Source organism: Mesoplodon mirus, assembly GCF_964341445.2.
Source record: "Mesoplodon mirus genome assembly, chromosome: 2".
In the NCBI taxonomy this organism is placed as follows: domain Eukaryota; kingdom Metazoa; phylum Chordata; class Mammalia; order Artiodactyla; family Ziphiidae; genus Mesoplodon; species Mesoplodon mirus.
The window spans coordinates 21,655,940-21,678,674 of NC_138977.1; the positions used below are offsets into that span (position 1 = coordinate 21,655,940).

At 36.7% G+C, this 22,735-nt stretch overlaps 2 protein-coding genes across 4 annotated transcripts in view; one reads left to right on the plus strand and one right to left on the minus strand.

Annotated features, from left to right (window-relative positions):
- Positions 1-14,991, plus strand: part of HPGDS (hematopoietic prostaglandin D synthase) — a 27,582-nt gene extending 12,591 nt beyond the window's left edge. The window contains exons 4-5 of the mRNA XM_082634130.1: positions 3,246-3,344; positions 14,716-14,991. Coding sequence (XP_082490256.1) covers positions 3,246-3,344; positions 14,716-14,880 — 264 coding nt within the window. The 3' untranslated portion in view covers positions 14,881-14,991. The remainder of the gene's footprint in view (positions 1-3,245; positions 3,345-14,715) is intronic.
- Positions 14,992-19,659: 4,668 nt separating this feature from the next.
- Positions 19,660-22,735, minus strand: part of SMARCAD1 (SNF2 related chromatin remodeling ATPase with DExD box 1) — a 71,503-nt gene continuing 68,427 nt past the window's right edge. For all 3 annotated transcript variants that reach the window (XM_082639820.1, XM_082639821.1, XM_082639819.1), the window contains exons 23-24: positions 22,495-22,604; positions 19,660-21,007 (exon numbers count right to left, since the gene is read on the minus strand). In XM_082639820.1, the coding sequence (XP_082495946.1) occupies positions 20,946-21,007; positions 22,495-22,604 (172 nt within the window). In that variant the 3' untranslated portion in view covers positions 19,660-20,945. The remainder of the gene's footprint in view (positions 21,008-22,494; positions 22,605-22,735) is intronic.

The window sequence follows — 22,735 nt, forward strand, 5'->3', positions numbered from 1 at the left end:
TCATCTTTGAGGATAGAAATACATTTGGGCTCTGGAGTCAGACTGCCAGGCTTGAATCCTAATTCTCTTTTTACCAGTTGTCACTTAACTCCCTATCAAATTTTCACATTCTATGTCTGTAAAGTAGGGATATCATAGAATCTGCTGCAAAGTATGTTGGGAGGATTAAATGGTAGCATAAGTACCTACGGCTAGGTGGAAAGTGTTCACTAAATATTAGTTATTATAGTGCTTTTATATAATTCAGTGCTTATTGTTTTTCCTTTTATTTGTCAGACATGATGTCTATATTTCACATATCCTTATAAATGCAGAGACAAGTAGATGCATAATCCTCAATTTAGAAAAAAGTATCTAAAGGTTTTTGTTCCATGTGGGCTTGCCCTTCTCTACTTCTCTATTTTTCCATTCTCCTTTTCTCCCAAAGGAAAATGTTCTTTGAACATTTATGATAAGGGGAACTCTACCTTTGTATTAGAATAACAATGCTCTTACATGCTACCTACCTCAGAAGAACAAATTCACAGGACATATTCCAAGTTCATGAATAAATCATATGAAGGGACAACATGTTGCAGAAATAATTGCGAATAGCTAGACTATCTGATTAATAAGCAGGACCTGGCCAGAATACAATGAAAAATACACAGTTCTTTTGCATCTCATTACTTAGTCTCTCCGTAGTGGTTTGCATTGCTGCCACCTTGTGGTCAGATAAAATTTTCAAAAGCAGAATATTGATACAGTAAAGATGGATGAACAGTGAAAATAGTCCTCTTCTTATATGTTCTTTAAAAATCTATCGAGTACACATAACTATAAATGTTTCATGCTAAAAATTCCATTTCCAATTTAAAATTTAAAAAAATTAATTTAAAGGCAAAATATGTCTCTGAGCATTGGTCACACTGATAATCCTTGAATTTATCACTAGTGTTTCTGTGGTTTTCAATGCATCTGTTTCAGTTTCCTCATCTGAAGAACAGGGCAGGGAGTTGGGTGTGGGAGGGTGATGGATCAGCAGGACTGAAGGAACATCAGTGGCCCATTTCCAATCCTAAACGATTTGGGCAGTGTGGATTTTAAAATGGTGCTTTGGAGAAATATGCAAACCTCTCTAAATCCTCTAAATGTCATTTGATAGAATACAATAGCAATGACTTTTTTTTTTTTTTTTTTTTTTTTTTTGCGGTACGCGGGCCTCTCACTGTTGTGGCCTCTCCCATTGTGGAGCACAGGCTCTGGACGCGCAGGCTCAGTGGCCATGGCTCACAGGCCCAGCCGCTCCGTGGCATGTGGGATCTTCCCGGACTGGGGCACAAACCCGTGTCCCCTGCATTGGCAGGCGGACTCTCAACCACTGCGCCACCAGGGAAGCCCAGCAATAACTTTTCAGTGTGTAAAAATCTCCTTCCTTATAATTCTCTGGGGGAGGTGGGAGGAAATTTCTGAGTCCACCAAGTATAGGAATGGCTATCTAGTGTTTATCAGAAAATGCATTTTAAAAAGGATATGTAAGAAAATTTTATCTTCTTTAGGTTATTTTGGTGAGTATTCTTTAAAATGACTCTTAAATACTAATGGTTATGCTGTTTAGCAATTTACATTTCATTAGACTGATATGATTCTCACCAAACACATAAAGAGAACCTGGGCTAAAGAACTCAAGAGCGCAGAGATAAGGTTTTTATCTGGCACTGCATATACAAAGCATTGGTGTACCTTAAGCTGTGGAAATGCACAGTAGAAAAAGTAGCAGAATTACCCAGGTGAACGCACAGGAGTTTTTGGAAAGCTGTGCAGCATCTACATCCTGTTCCATTTAACTCCCTCCTGTTTCTAGCTATTCTAGGACAGCCAAGCTGGTTATTACCTCCCCAGCTGATGCTGATCTAAGCTAAGCTATGGGAAATGTCACGTGTTTCTGGGCCCATTGCCTCTTAGCTCACAAATTCTGTGGAAGGAGCTGAAGGATTCACACTATTTTATTTAGAACTATGAATATATTAACCATAGACAGAGAACCTCATGTACAAAGGTGGTATAGAACCGTGGAAAGCACATAAAGTCAAAATAATGACAAACTTCCCAACCTTCGGTTCCTGAAATGTGACAAACCTATGTAAATCTGTAATGATGCTTTTGCAAACTGTGCCCTACAAATATAATATAAGGCATTATGTTATAATAATCTATATTACCCAGCTAAGTCATAATAGTAACAGGAAGTAAATCAGTAAATTGTTGAGGAAGTTATCCACAATTTGACTTACCTTAATAGAGGCTGGATTTTATTATAGATTTTATAATATTCATTCATTTATGAATATTAATGATATATGTATATTTTATAATATTTTGAGTTTGGCTTACATTTCATATCCACAATACAAACCAGCCTGATTTTCATATATAAACAAATAAATACCTTTTACCAAGAAAGAGGCCATGAATAAATTATTTGGTCTTCAAAGATTCAAATAAAAACACAAAGATAATTTTTTTAAATGGATATATCTGTTATTTTTTCCCAAGGATTTTATTTGGTTTGTAATAATATCTTACATATTATATCAAAAGGGGGCACCTTGGATTGATTTTACAGATGATAGTCAAGGCAGAGAAATCTCACCCTAAGGTACAACGTTAAGCCAAACAGAGGAAATCTGCCCAAGAACATTACTATTCATTATGGATTACTTCCGTTAAGTGTAACTGTGAGATGAAAGACTGCTAAACTGGAGGAATCTTACAAAGTAATAATATTTTATTAATAATAGTCTTACAAAATAAATTTTATTTACAAAATAAATAAATTTCTTTACCTTTAGTTAAATTATTTCACTTTAAAGGGAGTGAGCCTAAAAAAGGGAGGGAATTTTAGAAATGTAAAAACATAATGGAATAATTTTCATTAACAAAAATTAAGATAAAAACCATGAAAAAATTTTATTGATGAAATATTTAGTCATTATATACAAAGAAACAATAAGAACTGATGACAATATTTATTTTTTAATCCATGAGTAACAAAGGGAAGAATAAAATCTATAGAAAATCAGACCTGAATCTCCATGCCATACATTTAAAAAAACAAACAAACAAGCAACAACCACCAATAACAGGTAGCTACTTCCTTTTTGAACTCATATGGGAGAAAGAAGATGGAAAAATCTACTTCCTCTTCAACTCACTTGTTTTTCTTCTTATTATGCTTAAAGGAATCTTTTTTCTCCCTCTCTTAGGATCAGATGTTTAAGGAGCTACTTACGTGTGATGCGTCTCATCTTCTGCAAGATTTAGACACATACTTAGGGGAAAACGAGTGGTTTATTGGTAACTCTGTGAGTATGTTTTACATCTTAAAAAATACATGCATATACATATATGGATAAACCAAAATCTTTATTAAAATGTATTGAAAAAAGTGTTACTCATAGGGAGGGAGTAGGTTAGAGAGCAGGGACAAAAACTAAACTTCTTTGAATAAAACTTTTTCAGTGGAGTTAACTTTGGAAACATGAACTAAAATATTTTATATAATTATATAACAACAACAAAAACATTTTAAAAAGCTATCACTGACAAACTAAAGCAAAGTGAAACAAAAGAACTTGTGTCAAATTAGTGCACAGGGTATGTGGAGAAGTACCTGTGGACTCTATTAGTGAAACACTATCTTAAGAAACATCGTCATTTTAAAAAACACAGTGATTTGACTATACATCTCATTATAGATATTTTCTCGGGACAAAAAAATAATAATTGTACACCAGTTTCAGTTCATGATGTATTTTTTCTTAAGGTAAAGAAAACAAGCATTTTCTGTCTCTTTTTCTCGAAAAAATGACCAATCTAGTTGTTCTGGCCACCCTTGGACCCAGATTCTGGTCTCTAAATACTAAAAGTAACCAGAACTTCTTGGAGAAATAGCTCATTCTCAGTTTGGGACAGGAAACGTAAAACATGAGCCGGGAATACTTTGACATAATAGAACCAAATAAATTATCACCCCCCACCCCAAAACACCAGAGTTGTGTCAGAAGGACTTAGCAGTCAACTTGTAGAGGCTCTCACTGGCCAAAGATGAGAAAATTCAAGCCACAATAAGAATATTAACTGCAATGGATTGAAACAATTCAAAATGAATGAATCCATGAGTTTATGACAACCACCATCACCAAATACACACACACACACATACACACACACACACACATCCCTCAAAACCAAACAAAGCTTCATTGGTGACTTTTAGAAGATGTTATGGAGCCAAATTATTACAGATTTTCCTTGACTTATGATGGGATTATGTCCCAATAAATCCATTGTAAATTGAAAATATCATAAGTCAAAAAATACACCCAACCTACTGAACATCACAGCTTAGCCTAGCCCACCTTAAATTTGCTCAGAACACTTACATTAGCCAACAGTTGGGCAAAATCATCTAACACAAAGCCTTTATAATAAAGTGTTGAATATCTCACGTAATTTATTGAATATTGTAGTGAAAGTAAAAGACAGAATGGTTGTATGGGTACAGAATGATTGTAAGTGTATTAGTTGTTTACCCTCCTGATTATGTGGTTCACTGCCACTGCCCAGCATCATGAGAGAGTACCATACAGCATATCACTAGCCTGGGAAAAGATCAAACTTCAAAATTCAAAGTGCGGTTTCTACTGAACATGTGTCACTTTTGCACCATGGTAAAGTCAAAAAATTGTAAGTTGAACCATCATAAGCCAGAGACTGTCTGTATTCTGAAAACTGTTAAAAACAAAAAAGTTGAGGGGTTTGAATAAAGCGTTTATCGTGCCATTCCTATGCCAATTATACCTCAAGATAAAAAAAATGATGGACAAAGTTTGTCTACATAAAGGTATTCTAGTTAATAAGTAAGGAAAGAGGACTTCCCTGGTGGTCCAGTGGTTAAGAATCTGCCTGCCAACGCAGGGGACATGGGTCTGATCCCTGGTCTGGGAAAATCCCACATGTCGCAGCGCAACTAAGCCCGTTCAGTACACCACAACTACTGGAGCGTGTGCACTGCAACTACTGAGCCCACGTGCTCTGGGGCCCTCGTGCTGCAACTACTGAGCCTGCGTGCTGCAACTACTAAAGCCTGCGTGCCTAGAACCCATGTCCACAACAAGAGAAGCCACCCCAATGAGAAGCCTGCACAACGCAACCTAGAGTAGCCCCTGCTCGCCGCAACTGGAGAAAGCCCAAGTGCCACACAGAGACCCAGCGCAGCCAATAAATAAGTAAATAAATAGATAGATAGATAGATAAATAGATAAATAAATAGATAAATAGATATATAAATAAATAGATAAATAGATAAATAAATAAATAAACAAGGAGAGTTTAAAATAAATCATCACCAGTTTCCAACCCATGATGAATCAATGGATCTAAGCATTGACTATCAACAATTGTTAATATCACAAAAAAGGAGAGAACCAGATATTACGGGCCTACTGACAGAGGAGTGCACTGCCACCTATGAAGTAGTCTTGCCAAGAGAAAATCAAATCTAAATCTGATTTAGAAGCTGTGGTAAGTTGGGGTCCCTGCCTTCAAGGAGACGCCATTCTAGGAGACAAGATATTGCTTTTTGCCACGCTCTTATGACTTATTTTAATCACTGTCTGCTGAGTCCTGAGGAGACAGAGAAGCAAACTTGCCATATCTTTTATGTTCCTTTCTCTGCCCTTATTGATTGAACAATTTCTAAGAATGTAAAATATTTTTTTCCTTCTGCTTTTTATTAAAATTCCTTTGTAACCTCTCTCCTAACCCCATCTCTTAGTGCTCTCTCCCTTCCTCAAAGTGTTCCAAACACTCTGGTGTTTTGGTTTTTCCTCAGACACAAGTCATACTCCCACCTAAGAGCCTTTACACTTGCTCCTCCTTCTGCCTGAAATGTTTAATTCCCAAATCACTGCATGTCTGGATCTTTTTTTCATCATTCAAGCCTTAGCTTAAATGTCACCTCTTAAAGGACTTCTCTCCCTACCACTTGAGAATCCCTCTCATCACTCTACTTTGTCTATATCACCTTTATCACTTTTTTTCTAATTGAAGTATAGTTGATGTACAATATTATATGTCACTGGTGTACAATATAGTGATTCAAAATTTTAAAGATTATACTCCATTTATAGTTATTATAAAATATTCATTATATTCCCCATGGTGTACAATATATCATTATAGCTTATTTTATACATAATAGTTTGTATCTCTTAATCACCTACTCCTATATTGCCCCTCCCCCTTCCCTCTTCCCACTGATAACCACTAGTTTGTTCTCTATATCTGTGAGTCTGCTTCTTTTTTGTTATATTCACTAGTCTGTGCTATTTTTTAGATTCTGCATATAAGTGATATCATACAGTATTTGTCTTTCTCGGTCAGACTTATTTCACTTAGCATAATATACTCCAAGTCTGTCCATGTTGCTGCAAATGGCAAAATTTCATTCTTTTTATGTGATATTAACAATTGTTGATAGTCAATGCTTAGATCCATTGATTCATCATGGGTTGGAAACTGGTGAGGATTTATTTTAAACTCTCCTTGTTTATTTATTTATGGCCAAGTAGTATTCCATTTATATGTATACCACATCTTCTTTATCCATTCATCAGTTGATCAGTTCATCAGTTCATCAGTTGATGGATAGGTTGCTTAGGTTGCTTCCTTATCTTGGCAATTGCAAATAGTGCTGGTATGAACATTGGGGTGAATGTATCTTTTCAGATGAGAGCTTTCATCTTTTCCAGATATGTACCCAGGAGTGGAATTGCTGGGTCATATGGTAGTTCTATTTTTAGTTTTTTGACAAACCTCCCTACTGTTTTCCACAGTGACTGCTCCAATTTACATTCCCATCAACAGTGTAGGAGGGTTCCCTTTTCCTTTTTCTCCACATCCTCGCCAACATTTGTTATTTGTGTTTTTTTTAAAAATAGCCGTTTTGACAGGTGTGAGGTGATAATCTCATTGCGGTTTTGATTTGCATTTCCGTGATACTTAGCAATTTTGGGCGTGTTTTCATGTGCCTGTTGGCCATCTGCTTGTCCTCTTTGGAAAAATGTCTATTCAGTTCTTCTGCCCATTTTTTAATTGTTTGTCTTTTTGATATTAAATTGTATGAACTGTTTATATACATTGGATATTAACCCCTTATCAGTCATATCATTTGCAAATATTTTCTCCCATTCAGTAGGTTCTTTTCATTTTGTCAATAGTTTCCTTTGCTGTGCAAAAGCTTTTACATTTAATTAGGTCCCATATTTTAATTTTGCTTTTATTTCCTCTGCTTTAGGAGACAGATCCAAAAGATATTGCTACGATTTATGTCAAAGTATATTATTCTATGTTTTCCTCTAGGAGTCTTATGGTTTCTGGTCTTACATTTATGCCTTTAATACATTTTGAGTTTATTTTTGTACATGGTGTTAGAGAATATTTTAATTTCATTCTTTTACATGTAGCTGTCCAGTTTTCCCAGACCCACTTATTGAAGTGACTGTCTTTTCTCTATTGCATATTCTTGCCTCCTTTGTTATAGATTAATTGGCCATAAGTGCGTGGGTTTATTTATGGGCTCTCTTTTCTGTTCCATTGATCAGTGTGTCTGTTTTTGTGCCAGTACCGTACTGTTTTTATTACTGCAGCTTTGCACTATAGTCTAAAGCCAGAGAGTGTGATTCCTCCAGCTCTGTTCTTCTTTCTAAAGATAGTTTTAGCTATTCAGGGTTTTTTTGTGTCTCCATACAAATTTTTAAATTGTTTGTTCTAATTCTGTGAAAAATGCCTTGGTATTTTGATAGAGGTTTTATTGAATCTGTAGATTGCCTTGGGTAATATGGTCATTGTAACAATATTAATTCTTCCATCCAAGAGTATAGTATATCTTTCCATCTGTTTTTGTCATCTTCAATTTCTTTCATCAGTGTCTTACAGTTTTCCAAGTACAGGTCTTTTGTCTCCTTAGGTATGTTTATTCCTAGGTATCTTATTCTTTTGATGTGATGGTAAAGGGGATTGTTTCCCTAATTTCTCTTTCTGATAACTCATTGTTAGTGTATAGAAATGCAACAGATTTCTGTATAATAATTTTGTATCCTGCAACTTTACTGAATTTATTGATGAGCTTTAGTTTTCTGGTGGAGACTTTAGGAATTTCTATGTAGAGTGTCATGTCATCTGCAAACAGTGACAGCTTTACTTCTTCCTTTCCAATTTGGATTCCTTTTAATTTCTTTTGCTTATCTCACTGCTGTGACTAGGACTTCCTAAACTATGTTGAATAAAAGTGGCAAGAGTGGGCATCCTTGTCTTGTTCCTGATCTTAGAAGAAATGCTTTCAGGTTTTCCCCATTGAGTATGATGTTAGCTGTGGGTTTGTCATATGTGGCCTTTATTATGTTGAGGTAGATTCCCTCTATGCCCACTTTCTGGAGAGTTTTTATCATAAATGGATGTCGAGTTTTGTCAAAAACCTTTTCTACATCTATTGAAATGATTATATGGTTTTTATTCTTCAATTTGTTAATGTGGTGTATCACACTGATGATTGATTTGTGGATATTGAAAAATCCTTGCATCCCTGGTATTTTGCTAGTATTTTGTTGAGGATTTTTGCATCTATGTTCATCAGTGATATTAGCCTGTAATTTTCTCTTTTTGTAGTATATTTGTCTGGTTTTGGTATCAGGGTGATGGTGGCGTCATAGAATGAGTTCAGAAGTGTTCCTTCCTCAAGAAATTTTTGGAATAGTTTGAGAAGGATAGATGTTAATTCTTCTCTAAATTTTTGGTAGAATTCATCTGTGAAGCCATCTGGTCCTGGACTTTTGTTTCTTAGGAGTTTTTAAATTACTGATTCAGTTTCAGTACTGGTAAAATTTTAAATTAATTTTTATTGGGGTATAGTTGCTTTACAATGTTGTGTTAGCTTCTACTGCACAGCAAAATGAATCAGCCATACATATACATATATCCCCTCCATTTAGGACACTTCAGTGCATTAAGTAGAGTTCCCTGTGCTATACATTACGTTCCCATCAGTAGTCTATTTTATACATAGTATCAATAGTGGATATGTGTCAATCCTAATCTCCCAATTTCTCCTACCCCACTCCTTTCCCCCTTGGTATCCATAGATTTGTTCTTTGTGTCTCTATTTCTGCTTGGCAATTAAGGTTATCTATACTATTTTTCTAGATTCCACATATATGTGTTAATCTGTCATACAGAGTGAAGTCAGTCAGAAAAACAAATATCGTATACCCGTACTGGTAATTGGTCTGTTCATATTTTCTACTTCTTCCTGGTTTAGTCTTGGGAGATTGTACCTTTGTAAGAATTTGTCCATTTCTTCTAGGTTGTCCATTTTATTTGCATATAGTTGTTTGTAATAGTCTCTTATGATCCTTTGTATATCTGTGATGTTGGCTGTAGCTTCTTTTTCATTTCTGATTTTATTGATTTGGGCCCTCTTCCTTTTTTTGTTGATTAATCTGGCTAAAGTTTTATCTTTTCAAAGAACCGGCTTAGTTTCATTGATCTTCTCTAAATTTTTTGGTCTCTATTTCATTTATTTCTGCTCTGATCTTTATGATTTTTTTCCTTCTACTAACTTTGGGTTTTGTTTGTTCTTTTCTCTAGCTCTTTTAGGTTCAAAGTTAGGTTGTTTGAGATTTTTCTTGTTTTCGGAGGTAAGCTTGTATCACTATAATCTTCTTAGAACTGCTTTTTCTGCATCCCATAGGTTTTGGATTGTCGTGTTTTTGTTTTCATATATCTCTAGGTATTTTTTGATTTTATCTTTGATTTCCTCAGTGATCCATTAGTTGTTTAGTAGCATATTGTTTAGCCTCCACATGTTCGTGGGTTTTTTTGCAGTTTTTTTCTTCTAGTTGATTTCTAGCCTCATAGCATTGTGGTCAGAAAGATGCTTGATATGATTTCAATTTTCTTAACTTTACCAAGGCTTGTTTTGTGGTCTAGCATGTGTTCTATCCTGGAGAATGTTTCATGTGCACTTGGAAAAAGTGTGTATTCTGCTGCTTTTGGATGGAATGCTCTATAAATATCAATTTCTCCTTTTATGTCTGTTAATATTTGCCTTATGTATTTAGGTGTTCCTATGTTGGGTGCATGGTGCATATATAGTTACAATTGTTATGTCTTCTTATTGGATTGATTCCTTGATCACTATGTAGTGTCCTTCTTTGTCTCTTGTAACAGTCTTTATTTTAAAGTCTGATATAACTATTGCTACTCTGGCTTTCTTTTGATTTCCATTTGCATGGAATATCTTTTGCCATCCCCACACTTTCAGTCTGTGTGTCTTTAGATCTGAAGTGAGTCTCTTGTAGGCAGCATATATGAGTCTTGTTTTTGGATCCATTCAGCAACTGTATCTTTTGGTTGGAGTACTTAGTCTATTTACATTTAAGGTAATTACTGATATGTATGTTTCTATTGCCAATCTGTCAGTTGTTCTGGCGTTGTTTTGGTAGGTCTTTTTTCCCCCTTTCTTTTTCTTTTCTCTTGTGATTTGATTACCATCTTTAGTGTTATGTTTGGATTACTTTTTTTTTCTATTATACATTTTTTGTTTGTGATTACCATGAGGTTTTTATATAGCAGTCTCTCTCTGTATATATTTATGATTGTTTTAAGCTGTGATCTCTTAATTTCAAATGCATTTTAACAACCCTGCAATTGTACTCTCCTTTCCTAATGATTACTGTTTTTGATATCATAATTTGCATCTAGTTGTTTTGTGTATCCCTCAACTGCTTATTGTGGACATAGATGATTTTACTAGTTTTGTCTTTTTTTTTTAAGTTTTTTTTTTGGCCACACCCCACAGCATGTGGGATCTTAGTTCCCCTACCAGGGATCAAACCCACACCTCCTGCATTGGAAGGCAGAGTCTTAACCACTGGACTCCCAGGTAAGTCCCCACTACTTTTGTCTTTTAACATTCCTACTAGCTTTGTGTGTGGATGATTTCCTACATTTATTGTATGTTTGAAACCAGTGAGCTTTTTCATTTTGTAATTTTCTTGTTTCTAGTTGTGTCCTTATCTTTTTTGCCTAGAGAATTTACTAACGTTTGTTGTAAAGCTCGTTTGATGGGGCTGAACTCTTAGCTTTTGCTTGTCTGTAAAGCTTTTGATCTCTCCATCACATCTGAATGAGAGCTTGCTGGGTAGAATATTCTTAGTTATAGGTTTTCCCCTTTTATCTATCTATCTATCTATCTATCTATCTATCTATCTATCTATATATGGGATTTATATATAATGTGCCCCTCCCTTCTGGCCTGCAGAGTTTCTGCCGAAAAATCATCTGACAGCCTTATGGGCACTTCCTTGTATGTTATTTTTCACTTTCTCTTTGCTGCTTTTAATATTTTCTTTGTTCTCTTTGTAATTTTAAATACAACATCTCTTCATGTGTTCCTCTTTGGGAACACACATCCTGTATGGTAGTCTCTGTGCTTTCTGGACTTGGTAACTGTTTCCTTTCCCAGATTAGGGAATTTTTCAGCTATTATGTTTTCAAATATGTTCTCAGCCCCCTTTTCTCTAGCTTCTCCTTCTGGGACCCCTATAATGCGAATATTAGTGTACTTGATGTTTTCCCAGAGGTCTCTTAAACTGTCCTCATTTTTCTTCATTCTTTGTTCTGTTCAGCATCAGTGATTTCCACTACTCAGTCTTCCACCTCATTGATCCATTCCTCTGTATCATTTAGTCTACTGTTTATTCCTTCTAGTGTATTCATTTTAGTTATTGTATTCTTCATCTGTTTGTTCTTTATATTCAAACTCTTTGTTAAAAACTTCTAACTTCTCTGCATCGATTCTCCTTCTGAGTTTATTAATCATCTTTATGATCATTACTCTGAACTCTTTCTTGGGTAGATTGCTTATCTCCATTCATTTAGTTCTTCTGGGGTTTTATCTTGTTCCTTTGTCTGGAGCATGTTCCTCTGCTGCCTTATTTTGTCTAAGTTGCTATTTGTATTTTTATGTATCTGGTAGGTTAGTTACATTTCCCGAACTTGGAGAAGTGGCCTTCTGTAGGAGACGTCCTATGCATCCCAGCAGGGCACTCCACTTTTGTCACCCAAGCTATATGCTCTAGGGTTTCCCCAAGAGGGCTGTGAGAGTCTTTCTGTTGTGGCCGGCAGGCTGACTATATGGGTGGTCTGGTGGCTTGGTTTGTTCCTAGTCTTATTGGTTGCCAGGCCCTACCTTGTATGGAGGCTGCTGACTGCTGGTTAGTGGGGCCTGGTCACAAGAGGGATGATTTCAGAACCCCAGGGGGTCCTGGGGCTAGTGCTGGCTCACTGGTGGATGGAGCCAGGATCCAGAAGACTCCGTGGCTGTTCCTGTCCACTGGTGGGTGAACCTAGGTCCTGGGGTTAGTGCTGGACTATTGGCAGTCACAACTGGTCCTGGAATGGGGGAATCTTGCTGCAGGGCCCAGGAATCCTAGAGCTGGTGTCAGATTGCTGTGGAGGTGGGGAGGCAGTTCTTGACACAGTTGGGTATGGGGTCTGGGGTGTCCCACAGCTTGTGTTGGCCTGCTAGTGGGCAGAGCCAGGGCCCAGCTGGCCTCAGGGCAGGGTCTGGCCTGCTGTGGGCAGGCTGGGTCCACAAGCTGTGGAATTGTGGTTTTCTTGCATCTGGTGTCTGCCCGCTGGTTGGATGAATCTGGTCTAGAGGCTAATGCAGGCTTCCTGAGGGCAAGGCCAGCGCCTGCCTATTGGTGGCTGGAGCTGGGTCTTGGCCCTGTAGTGGGAAGAGCCAGGTCTAGAGGCATGTCTCAAGTGGCTCTGGGCTCAGGCAGTCTTTAGGTAGCCTGTCTGTTGATGGGTGGGGCTGTGTCCCCCACCCCCTGCCCATTTAGTTCTTTGGTCTGAGGCTCCCCAGCAGTTGCCTACAGGCTGTTGGATGGGGCCAGGTCTTGGCACTCATGAGCTGGAGGGAGGATCCTACAGTGGTGCCCACATGGTAGAAAGCTGCCAAATACGGCTACTGCCAGTTTCTATGTCTCTAGTTTGAGCTGCAGCTGCCTCCTTGACTCTCCGGAAGACTCTAAAAGACCAGCAGGTAGGTCAGGCCCCTATTAAATTGCTGCTTTTGCCCTGGGTCCTGGTGTGAGATTTTATGTGCACCCTTTAAGTGTGAAGTTTCTATTTCCCCTAGTTCTTTGGAACTCCCAAAATTAAGTCCTTCTGGTCTTCAAAGCCAAATGCTCTGGGGGTTTTTCTTCTTGGTGCAGGCCCCTGGGCTGGGGGGCCTGACATGGGGCTTAGAACTCTCACTCCTATGGGAGAACCTCTGCAGTATAATTCTTGTTTGTGGATTGCCCACCTTGGGGTAAGGGACTGGATTATATTGTGAGTCAGCTCCACCTACCCATCTCATGTGGTTCCTTCTTTATGTCTTTAGCTGTAGAAGATCTTTTCTGGTAGATTCTGGTCTACTTCATCGATGGTTGTTCTACAGACACTTGTGACTTTGGTGTGCTTGTAAGAGGAGGTGAGCTCAGGCCTTTCTACTCCGCCATCTTGGCCGATCCCCCATACCACACTTGACGTTTGTCTTCCTGCTTCTGAAGTAAAATCTGCACCAGGGAAGGGGCTTGCATCACATCTTGCTCTCTAGTCAATCCCAGGAGCTAGACCTGTACAGGGCACATAGTAGGTACTCCATAAATATTTGTTGACTGAACTCTGAATCCTCTAACCAGTAGACTCTACTAGTTGACAGGTGTTTAGTAAGCAAGTTCATAAAACACTAGAAATCAGCATTATTAAATTCCAAACAAAAGGAAACCTAAGAATAATCCATATTTAAACTTCATTCTTTGATTTATATGGAGGCAAAGTAATGTCATCCAGGTTAGTATCTAGTCATAAAAGAACAAAACAAGTGTACAAATTAAAAAAAACAGGTATACAAGAGTAGGCCTATGCTGCCATCATCCTAATACTGTCCAGTGGCCAATCTTAGGGTTACACTAATGGTCAGACATATGTCTTCTGATGTGATTCAATATAATGTATGTTAGCCAAAAATATGTAACTTGAAACTATGAACTCTCTAAAGATAACTTGCACTCTCTTCCTTTTTACTCTGCCATATAAAGGAACCGATGAAATAATCATAAAAATCCTGAGGACAGGACATTCTGCAGGACTAGTGTGGAATCTTCAATAATTCAGTGACATGGGAAAAAAAAAGGGTACTGTTCTGAATTGAGAGTTAAAGGACATAACCAGGTGAAATGCATGGTCCTGGAATGGATCCTGCTTTATCCTATAAAGGACGTTTTTGGAACAGATGGAAAAGTACTGATGGTGTGTTAAATAAGATGAAAATGTATTGTCACAGGGAGATGGAAATTGAATCAAGTTACAAAAGAGCATGTACTGTAAGATCTCATTTTAGTAAAAATACACACACATGCATAAAAAAATACCATATACAGAGGTGTTAATGTGAGTAACCTCTGTGTGTTGGCAGTATGGTGTTATCTATAATTTTCTATAATACACGCATTCTGCTTTTGTAATAACATTATTTTGAATTTATTAAAAAGAAACCATTTTTAGATTAAGAAGTTAAGCCTTTTATGTTCTAATGAAAATTTGCTTCCTTTAAACTAGGTAACTTGGGCAGATTTCTACTGGGAAATTTGCAGTACCACACTTTTGGTCTTTAAACCTGATTTGTTGGACAACCATCCCAGGCTGGTGACGTTACGTAAGAAAGTCCAAAGCCTTCCTGCCATCGCCAACTGGATAATGCGAAGGCCCCAAACCAAACTCTAGGTGATGCCTGCTGCCTCCAAACTTCGTTATTCTTCACAGCATCACTCTCATCAGCTAAGAAGCTACATCAGCGTGCTGCATAACCTGCACACTCCCCTCCCCAGCTTCATCAAGACTTTCACTCCTGCCATATTCTGCTTATCAAAAAAAAGGAAAAAAGGAGGGGGGGAAGAAAAGGGTTTTGTTTCCAGTATCCTTTTTATTCAGAATAGCTTCACATTATTTATAACTGAAGAAAAATAGTTTCCAATACAGGCAGCCTTCGCTTTGCACTAGTTCTGACATGCATGAATTTCAGTCACAATGGTTTAGTTACATAACACATTTTCCAAAAAAAAAAACCCTGAAAAGGTTTGGACTTCAGTTTCCATGCTATATTAACTGTAACTGCATAAAGTATAAACTTTGCTGCTCTTCAGTCCACAAATCACTATGTAAATAACATAGATATATGAGCAATCATGCCACTTCTTTCAAAATCTGTTAGTGACTGGTTACTGCACATCTCTCATGGGTGCACAGACAGCAAAGTGTTGTTTCTCAGTGATAAACCCACTTGACATTTTACAGAAATGGATAATTGAAAAAGGGAACTCACCAACAAAGATTAAAGTGCAATAAAGAAATGAAAAGTGTAAATGGTGGAGTGAAATTCAAATTGAACATAAATGGAAAGAGCTGGCTGTGAGAACGTTGATGCTGTTGCAGTTCAAGAGGCTCTAGATATGCAGCCAGAAGAACCTGGTGAAGGCAAACTTATTGACATAAATGAGGAAACTGGTTGTGACAAAGAAGATGAAGATATCCCAGAGGAGGTGAGACTGGCAAAAAACCCTTCACGTTAAAAGAATTGAGATCAAAAGAATGAGAAGACAATGTAAAGCAACTATACTCCAATAAAAATGAATAAAAAAACTAAAAATTGTGAATTACTATACTGTACACCCGTAACGTACATGATACTGTACATCAACTATACTTCAATACAAAAAAAAAAATGAGAAGACAAGCCACAGACAGGAAGAAAACATTTGCAAAAGGACTTTATCCAAAATACACAAAGAACTCTTAAAAGTCAACAATAAACCTGATTACAAAATGGATAAAAGACCTGGACAGACACCTCACCAAAGATATACAGATGACAAGTAAGCATATGAAAAGATGTTCAACATCATATGTCACTAGGGAATTGCAAATAGGAACAAGGAGATACCATTACCTACCTATTAGAATGGCAAAAATTCAAAATACTGACACCACCAAAATGTCCCATTCTGGTGGAGCCCCAGGAACTTTTCTTCATTGCTGAAAGGCATGCGAAACAGCACATACACCTTGGAAGAGAGTTTGGCAGTTTCTTACAAAACTAAAATGCTCTTACCATATGATTCAGTAATCACACTCTTTGGTATTTGCCCAAAGGAGTTGAAAACAGGTCCACATGAAAACCAGCACATGAATGTTTGTGGCAGCTGTATCAACAACTGCCAAAACTTAGAAGCAACCAAAATATCCTTTAGTAGGTTAGTGTATACGTAAATTGGGGTACATGCAAACAAGAGACATTATTCAGTGCTAAAAAGGAATGATCAAGCCATGAAAAGATATGGAGGAAACTTAAATGGATTTTTAGGGCAGTAAAACTATTCTGTATGATACTATAATGGATTCATTTGTCAAACCCATAGAATGTACACCACCAAGAGTGGAGCCTACTGTAATCTATGGACTTTGGGCGATTATGACGTGTCAATGCATTTTCACTGACTGTAACGAATGTCCCATTCTGGTGCAGGATGCCAATAGTGGGGAAGGTGTGTCTGTGTGGGAGCAGGGGTACATGGGACCTCTCTGTACTTCCTGCTGAATTTGCTATGAACCTAAAACCCCTCGAAAAAATAAAGTCTATTTAAAAAGAAAAAAGAACAGGGATATCTCATGACATTGGAAGAGCAATAAAATGTTGGAAGCTGATCCAAATTTAGGATTATGACTATTTACCAAGAGACAAAAAAAAAAAAAATGTGTGCTTGCAAGTTTTATAGGAAGGTACTGTTCAAACTACTCTGATAAATTTTTTACAAAAATGACTTCCTCAGTGTTTCTAGTATTTTACAGTGTACTGAATATTAGTTTTACTATTTTGTTCACTTACACATTTATAATGTGCTGACAAAATTTTTAAAGGTCATGGAAGAATCATTTTCCCCAGTGATTACACACTTTCAACTTGAATAATTTCTACAGTACCACACTACTGTGCAAGAACTGCCTGTATAAACAAGCCATTTATATAGAAATCTTCCAAATAACTATATATTTAGATTATCCCAACCTGTTTTAAACCATAACTATATTGGAACATCACATTTTAGTTCAATTTACCTCTTAATACTATTAATATTGAATAGTCTAATCTTAGTATGTCATGTTGTATCAGGAAACACATTAACAAAATAGATGGCCTTATCCGTGAACTGCAGGGCAGAGGAAGGAGAATGTAGTTGAGAAGCAAAAAGTGGGGAGAGGCTGTGGGGAGGAAGAAAGAAAAGTCCATCTAAGTGTGACCTTGTTGAAGGTGCTTCTTTCCTCCCAACAATCATCTATGAAATTCAGGAAAAGGAAGTTAAATACTGTACACATTATTAAGGATTACACAGAAAAACAAAGTGTATTTCCCAAGTACCTTGCTTCTTTGGATTACATTTTCTTACCGTTGTTAGTGGCTGTTAAGAAATGACAATAGGTTATAAACGAGTCTCATTTGCAAAGTGCTGAATCATGTCATCAAGGAAGTCTAAAGAAGAAAACTTACCTTTCACAGAAGAAATTCAAATAATACTCTAATGAAGGTAGAAACTTTTCTTCCCTCTTAGGCACGTTCATTTTCCTCCACATAATTACATTCTGACAAACTTTAATGAAAACATAATTTAGTAAAACTGATAGATACAATGTTTATCTAAATTATGAAAAACTAAGATAATCAGCCCCACTTGTTTACATATCATAATTATCATAATTCCAATAGAAAATGCAACCACAGCAGGTTTTATAAGGAAGTATTTCAATCATAGCATCATCATAACCTTTAGGTCATCTTTTTTTCACTGAAAGGACAACGCATTCCATTACCCCATCCTACATCTAAATTAAACATCTCCTCACTGAGCAAGTAAGCAAGTGTGAGAGAACATGAATTAATCAGAGCAGAAATGGAACTGCATATTATAATCAGAAAAATAATCATACCTTTTGGGAAGTTAAAACCATCAATTCCTTAATTTTACGGACCATTTAAGTGTCTTGCTTAAGGTCACACAAATGGAAACCAAGTCTCCTGATACTCCTATCTAACCACTCTACAATAACACCAATAACTAGGAGCAATATTAATGTTTCAACATAGATTATCTATTGGTATAAAGTTACAAGTCTATGGGGTGAGAAATACAGTTATGAAAACACATACGTCTTTTATCTGTGTGTGACCTGTATCAACAAAAACGTAAGTTGCTTCAGTCGGCCAAGATACTACAACTGTGGCTTCATAGACTCTTTACTGACAATGGATTATGATGCTTACTGACATCAGTCCAGTAAAGGGACTGAGAATACACCCAAAGTAATAAGTACCAGTTTACTGAGAAAGAGATGATATTAAGCACACAGTATCATCTCTTTTGTGCTCAATATTATGGGTTTTTTTGGGTCTTTGTTGCTGTGCACGGGCTTTCTCTAGTTGTGCTGAGCTGGGGCTGCTCTTCATTGTGGTGCGTGGGCTTCTCATTGCCATGGCTTCTCCTGTTGTGGAGCACGGGCTCTAGGCACCTGGGCTTCAGTAGTTGCAGCACATGGGCCCTAGAGTGCATGGGCTTCAGTAGTTGTGGCACGCAGGCTCAGTAGTTGTGGCGCACGGGCTTAGTTGCTCCGCGGCATGTGTGATCTTTCTGGACCAGGGCTCGAACCCTGGTGTCCCTTGCATTGGCAGGTGGCTTCTTTTTTTTTTTTTTTTGTGGTATGCGGGCCTCTCACTGTTGTGGCCTCTCCCGTTGCGGAGCACAGGCTCCGGATGCGCAGGCCCAGCGGCCATGGCTCACGGGCCCAGCCACTCCGCGGCATATGGGATCCTCCCAGACCGGGGCACGAACCCGTATCCCCTGCATCAGCAGGCGGACTCTCAACCACTGCGCCACCAGGGAGGCCCTGGCAGGTGGCTTCTTAACCACTGCACCACTGGGGAAGTCCTTCCATATTATGCATTTTTAAGGGTAAAGGGATGAAAGTTTAGAAACTACTAAGGGTGTGAAAATACAACTTAATGATCACAAATATTTTTATTATGCCAAAAACATAATATGGCATTACAGGGAGAACCCAACTACATTCATTAAAATAAAAATATGGATTTAACAACAACCACCAAAGAAACAGCCTATCGTTGAAGACACATTAGTACAGGAAAGTTATGAGAAATCCATTATGCGATTTTTAGAATATTCTCAACATTTCACTAAGCGATTTGGGTACTGTGATGCAGAAGGAGGTATTAATACTATTTGCAGGTCCCTTCAGCCCATTACACTAAAATGTTGAGTATATTCAATACACTTGCAAGATTGGCTAAGTCTACTGACTCATCAGCTTTCAGAGTCTACAGTATCTGAAGAATCAATGTAAGAGCTTCATTAACCTTCTAAGTCGAGGATTATATTACCTTAAAAACTTAGGAACTCAGGAGGTCTTGAAAGTATAATCTCCAATAATTAACAGATCTTTGATTTATAAATAAGTTTATTTATAATAATATTTACATAATAAAACAAAACACATGAAACTCACAAGTTATACAAAGAAACTGATGTATAATAAAACAGCAATATAGACTGACAGGCAAAAATTTAAAGAAAGACTTAATAAAGAGTTAAATATCAAGTAGACAACTTTACCTCTTCTAAATTTCACTTTGTCACCCACACTGATTTGGAATTGAACAATGGCTCTCTCTTTAGGAGGTCCCATACTGGAAATTCTGCAAACTGCTAAGTTATATTTTGATAAGAATTTAAAGTTAATGACCTATTTCCATGCAGTACCTAATGCTGCCTTGAAATGAAGTCACATTCAGTCTGCTTTGAGGTGAAACAGCCTGTTAATCTGTTCTGCCAGGCTAGAAAAATGTCACCAATATTTTGCTGATGTGCGGAGATGTGGCAGGAATAAACTACTATTTAGAGTAAAGAGAACTGGAGCAGAAATGACTGGGCAACAGTTTCAAGAGAAGCAAAAGCCAGGAGAGGGAAATCAATGAAAACATGCACAAGAATAGGCAGAGTAATAAGCACAGGTAGTGCAGTTGGGAAGTGAACAGAAGGAATTAATTCATGGAGCAAGATAAGGGCTTCTTTAGTTACTATTCACTGGAAAACAACTTAGTGCCTAGCCAAACAAATCTGTTTTAACAGAAGTACTTGGGAGGACCTGGGGGTGTTAGTATATGGAATGCCACCTTTAAATTCAGGTTGAGTTCTTGTTGACAGTGGTGAACATCTGTTTCAAATAGCAATAAAATGAAAGCTATATAATCTATACAGCTGCATTCTTTAACATAATAAAAAAGAACTTCAAATGAGACGAGCAGAAACAAGACGTAAGCATTGTCAAATAAGGCACATGTAAAAATCTACACATATTATCCAGTGAAAGACAATATATATATATATTTGGAGGTAGAAATAATTACAAAAATACTGACATTTCTAAAGCATTAGCGTATTTGTTACAAACAATCACCAACTAATCCCCATTCAGAAAACTGTTTTGTAAAATGATTATTTAACATCTTCAAGACTACGTATCTGTGGCTTTTTTTTGAAATTTCACATGTGAGCATCTGGAGAATTCAGTTAGTGGCAAAAAAGTTGTCCATACTATGAGAAATGTAATATGGAAATTATAAAAAGTTATAAATGTTCATAAACCCCATGGTCATCATAATGTAAATGTCCTTGAGTGCACCAAGTTGGTATTTCGTCATCAGTTAGGAATTAACAATTCTTATTTCACAGGCCCATTGATGTTTTTAGTAATGTGGCTATATCTGCTGGCATACTCCCTTCGTCACCTGCAGGTCAGAAACTGGTGTTAAAATTCTGATAAACGTATTTTATGAAACGTTATTTCTTCTCTCTAATTTTCTCTACTTTTGGTGAATTCTTAATAATCTTTCAAGGCCCAGTTTGATTCAGTGTCACTCCCTGTTAAAAATATTCCCGAATTCCTACATATGTTAGGGCAACTTCCTCTGTGCTTGTGTTCACATTGCCAGCACAGCAGTCTACAGCTTCTGTTTTTGATTTGACAGAGATATGCAGATATAGTTTGGATCATATCCTATTCATACAGCACATAGTACTTACTCCTCAGGTTCACTAAATAAAAACATTTACCAAAAAATTCAATGAAAGATGTAAAAGAGAATAAAAGTATACAAAAAAAAAATTTTTTTTATGTAACAATCTGAATAGTGAAAATAAAGACAAAACTCCCAAATCCAACCAAACAGAAATCATTTCATCTACACTTATTTTCAGTCCAAAGATAAAATCATTGTTTAAAAAAAATTTTTTTTTTCAATTAAACAAGACCCCAGTATCTAGACACTTATCCAGGTGTCTCTCTCTCGCTCTCTCTCTGTGTCACCACAGAGACCCCAGTTACAGTCTAAACTTAAGAGACTACTTTTATCTACTCTTCTCCTTTCAGTAAAAAACACGATTAGGAACAAAAACTACTGAATAACTCTCAGGGAATTCATCGACATGCTTGCCTCTAAGCTCGTCCATAGATTTGAAAATAGCCCATGAAATCTAAACTTAACATCAAACAAAAAAAGCAAGACGCAGAAACAACTAGTCATTCACTTAAAAAAAACCAAACCCTAATGTGTCATGTTTCTGGGGAAGCTGGGTGATAGGGTGAAAAGGAGGCTTTTGTTTGCCCTTTAATATCTTAGGTATTTTGAACTATGTGAATGTATTTTATATATATATATATATATATATACAAAATTTAAACTTTTAAAACTTTAAAAATTGTTCTCTTGAAAAAGATGGAGGAAATGGAGAGGATTCTCTTATTTGACAATTGTTTCTAGTACCCAACTGCTCTTTAATCTGAAATTATTCAATTTTTGAATAAATGCATTTTATTGCACTCTAGTGAAATGAGTATTTGGCTAGTCAAAATGAAATTAATATAAATGTGAGAGTTCTTAATAACTTAATATTATGCCATGTACTTTAAATCTTTGGATTCATAAATATTACTTAGTAAGTAAATCATAAAACTGTAGATAGACCCAATTTTAATTTATTTTTGGGATATTTTGAGGTCAGAGACAGAATTTTTCAATATCAAAGTGTTTGTATCAGGTCTGGCAAAATGATCTTAGTTATTGTAGTACTTTTGAAATAAGTATGCTTATCTTCTCCCACGTTATCCCTAAACTGCACGCCAAGTTAAGGACTCAAATCATCTTTATTATCCCCTTGCTACTGCTAAGTTGATGCCTTTTCATATAAATAAAGTTTATGCTGACAAATAACTTACCTTCATCTACTGTGGTCATATCTTGTTCTAGTTTCAATTTCTGTTGATTAATTTTTAGCATGGATTCTTCGATTGTCCCTTGACCTATTAATTTTATAACTAGTACTTCTCTAAGGAAAATACAAGATACGTCCATTGGTTACATAATATATAATTACTTAATATATATAAACGACATAACTCACCTTAGAATGCAATAAGAATAATTTGAAAATTGTTTAACAAATACATCCATAAATTT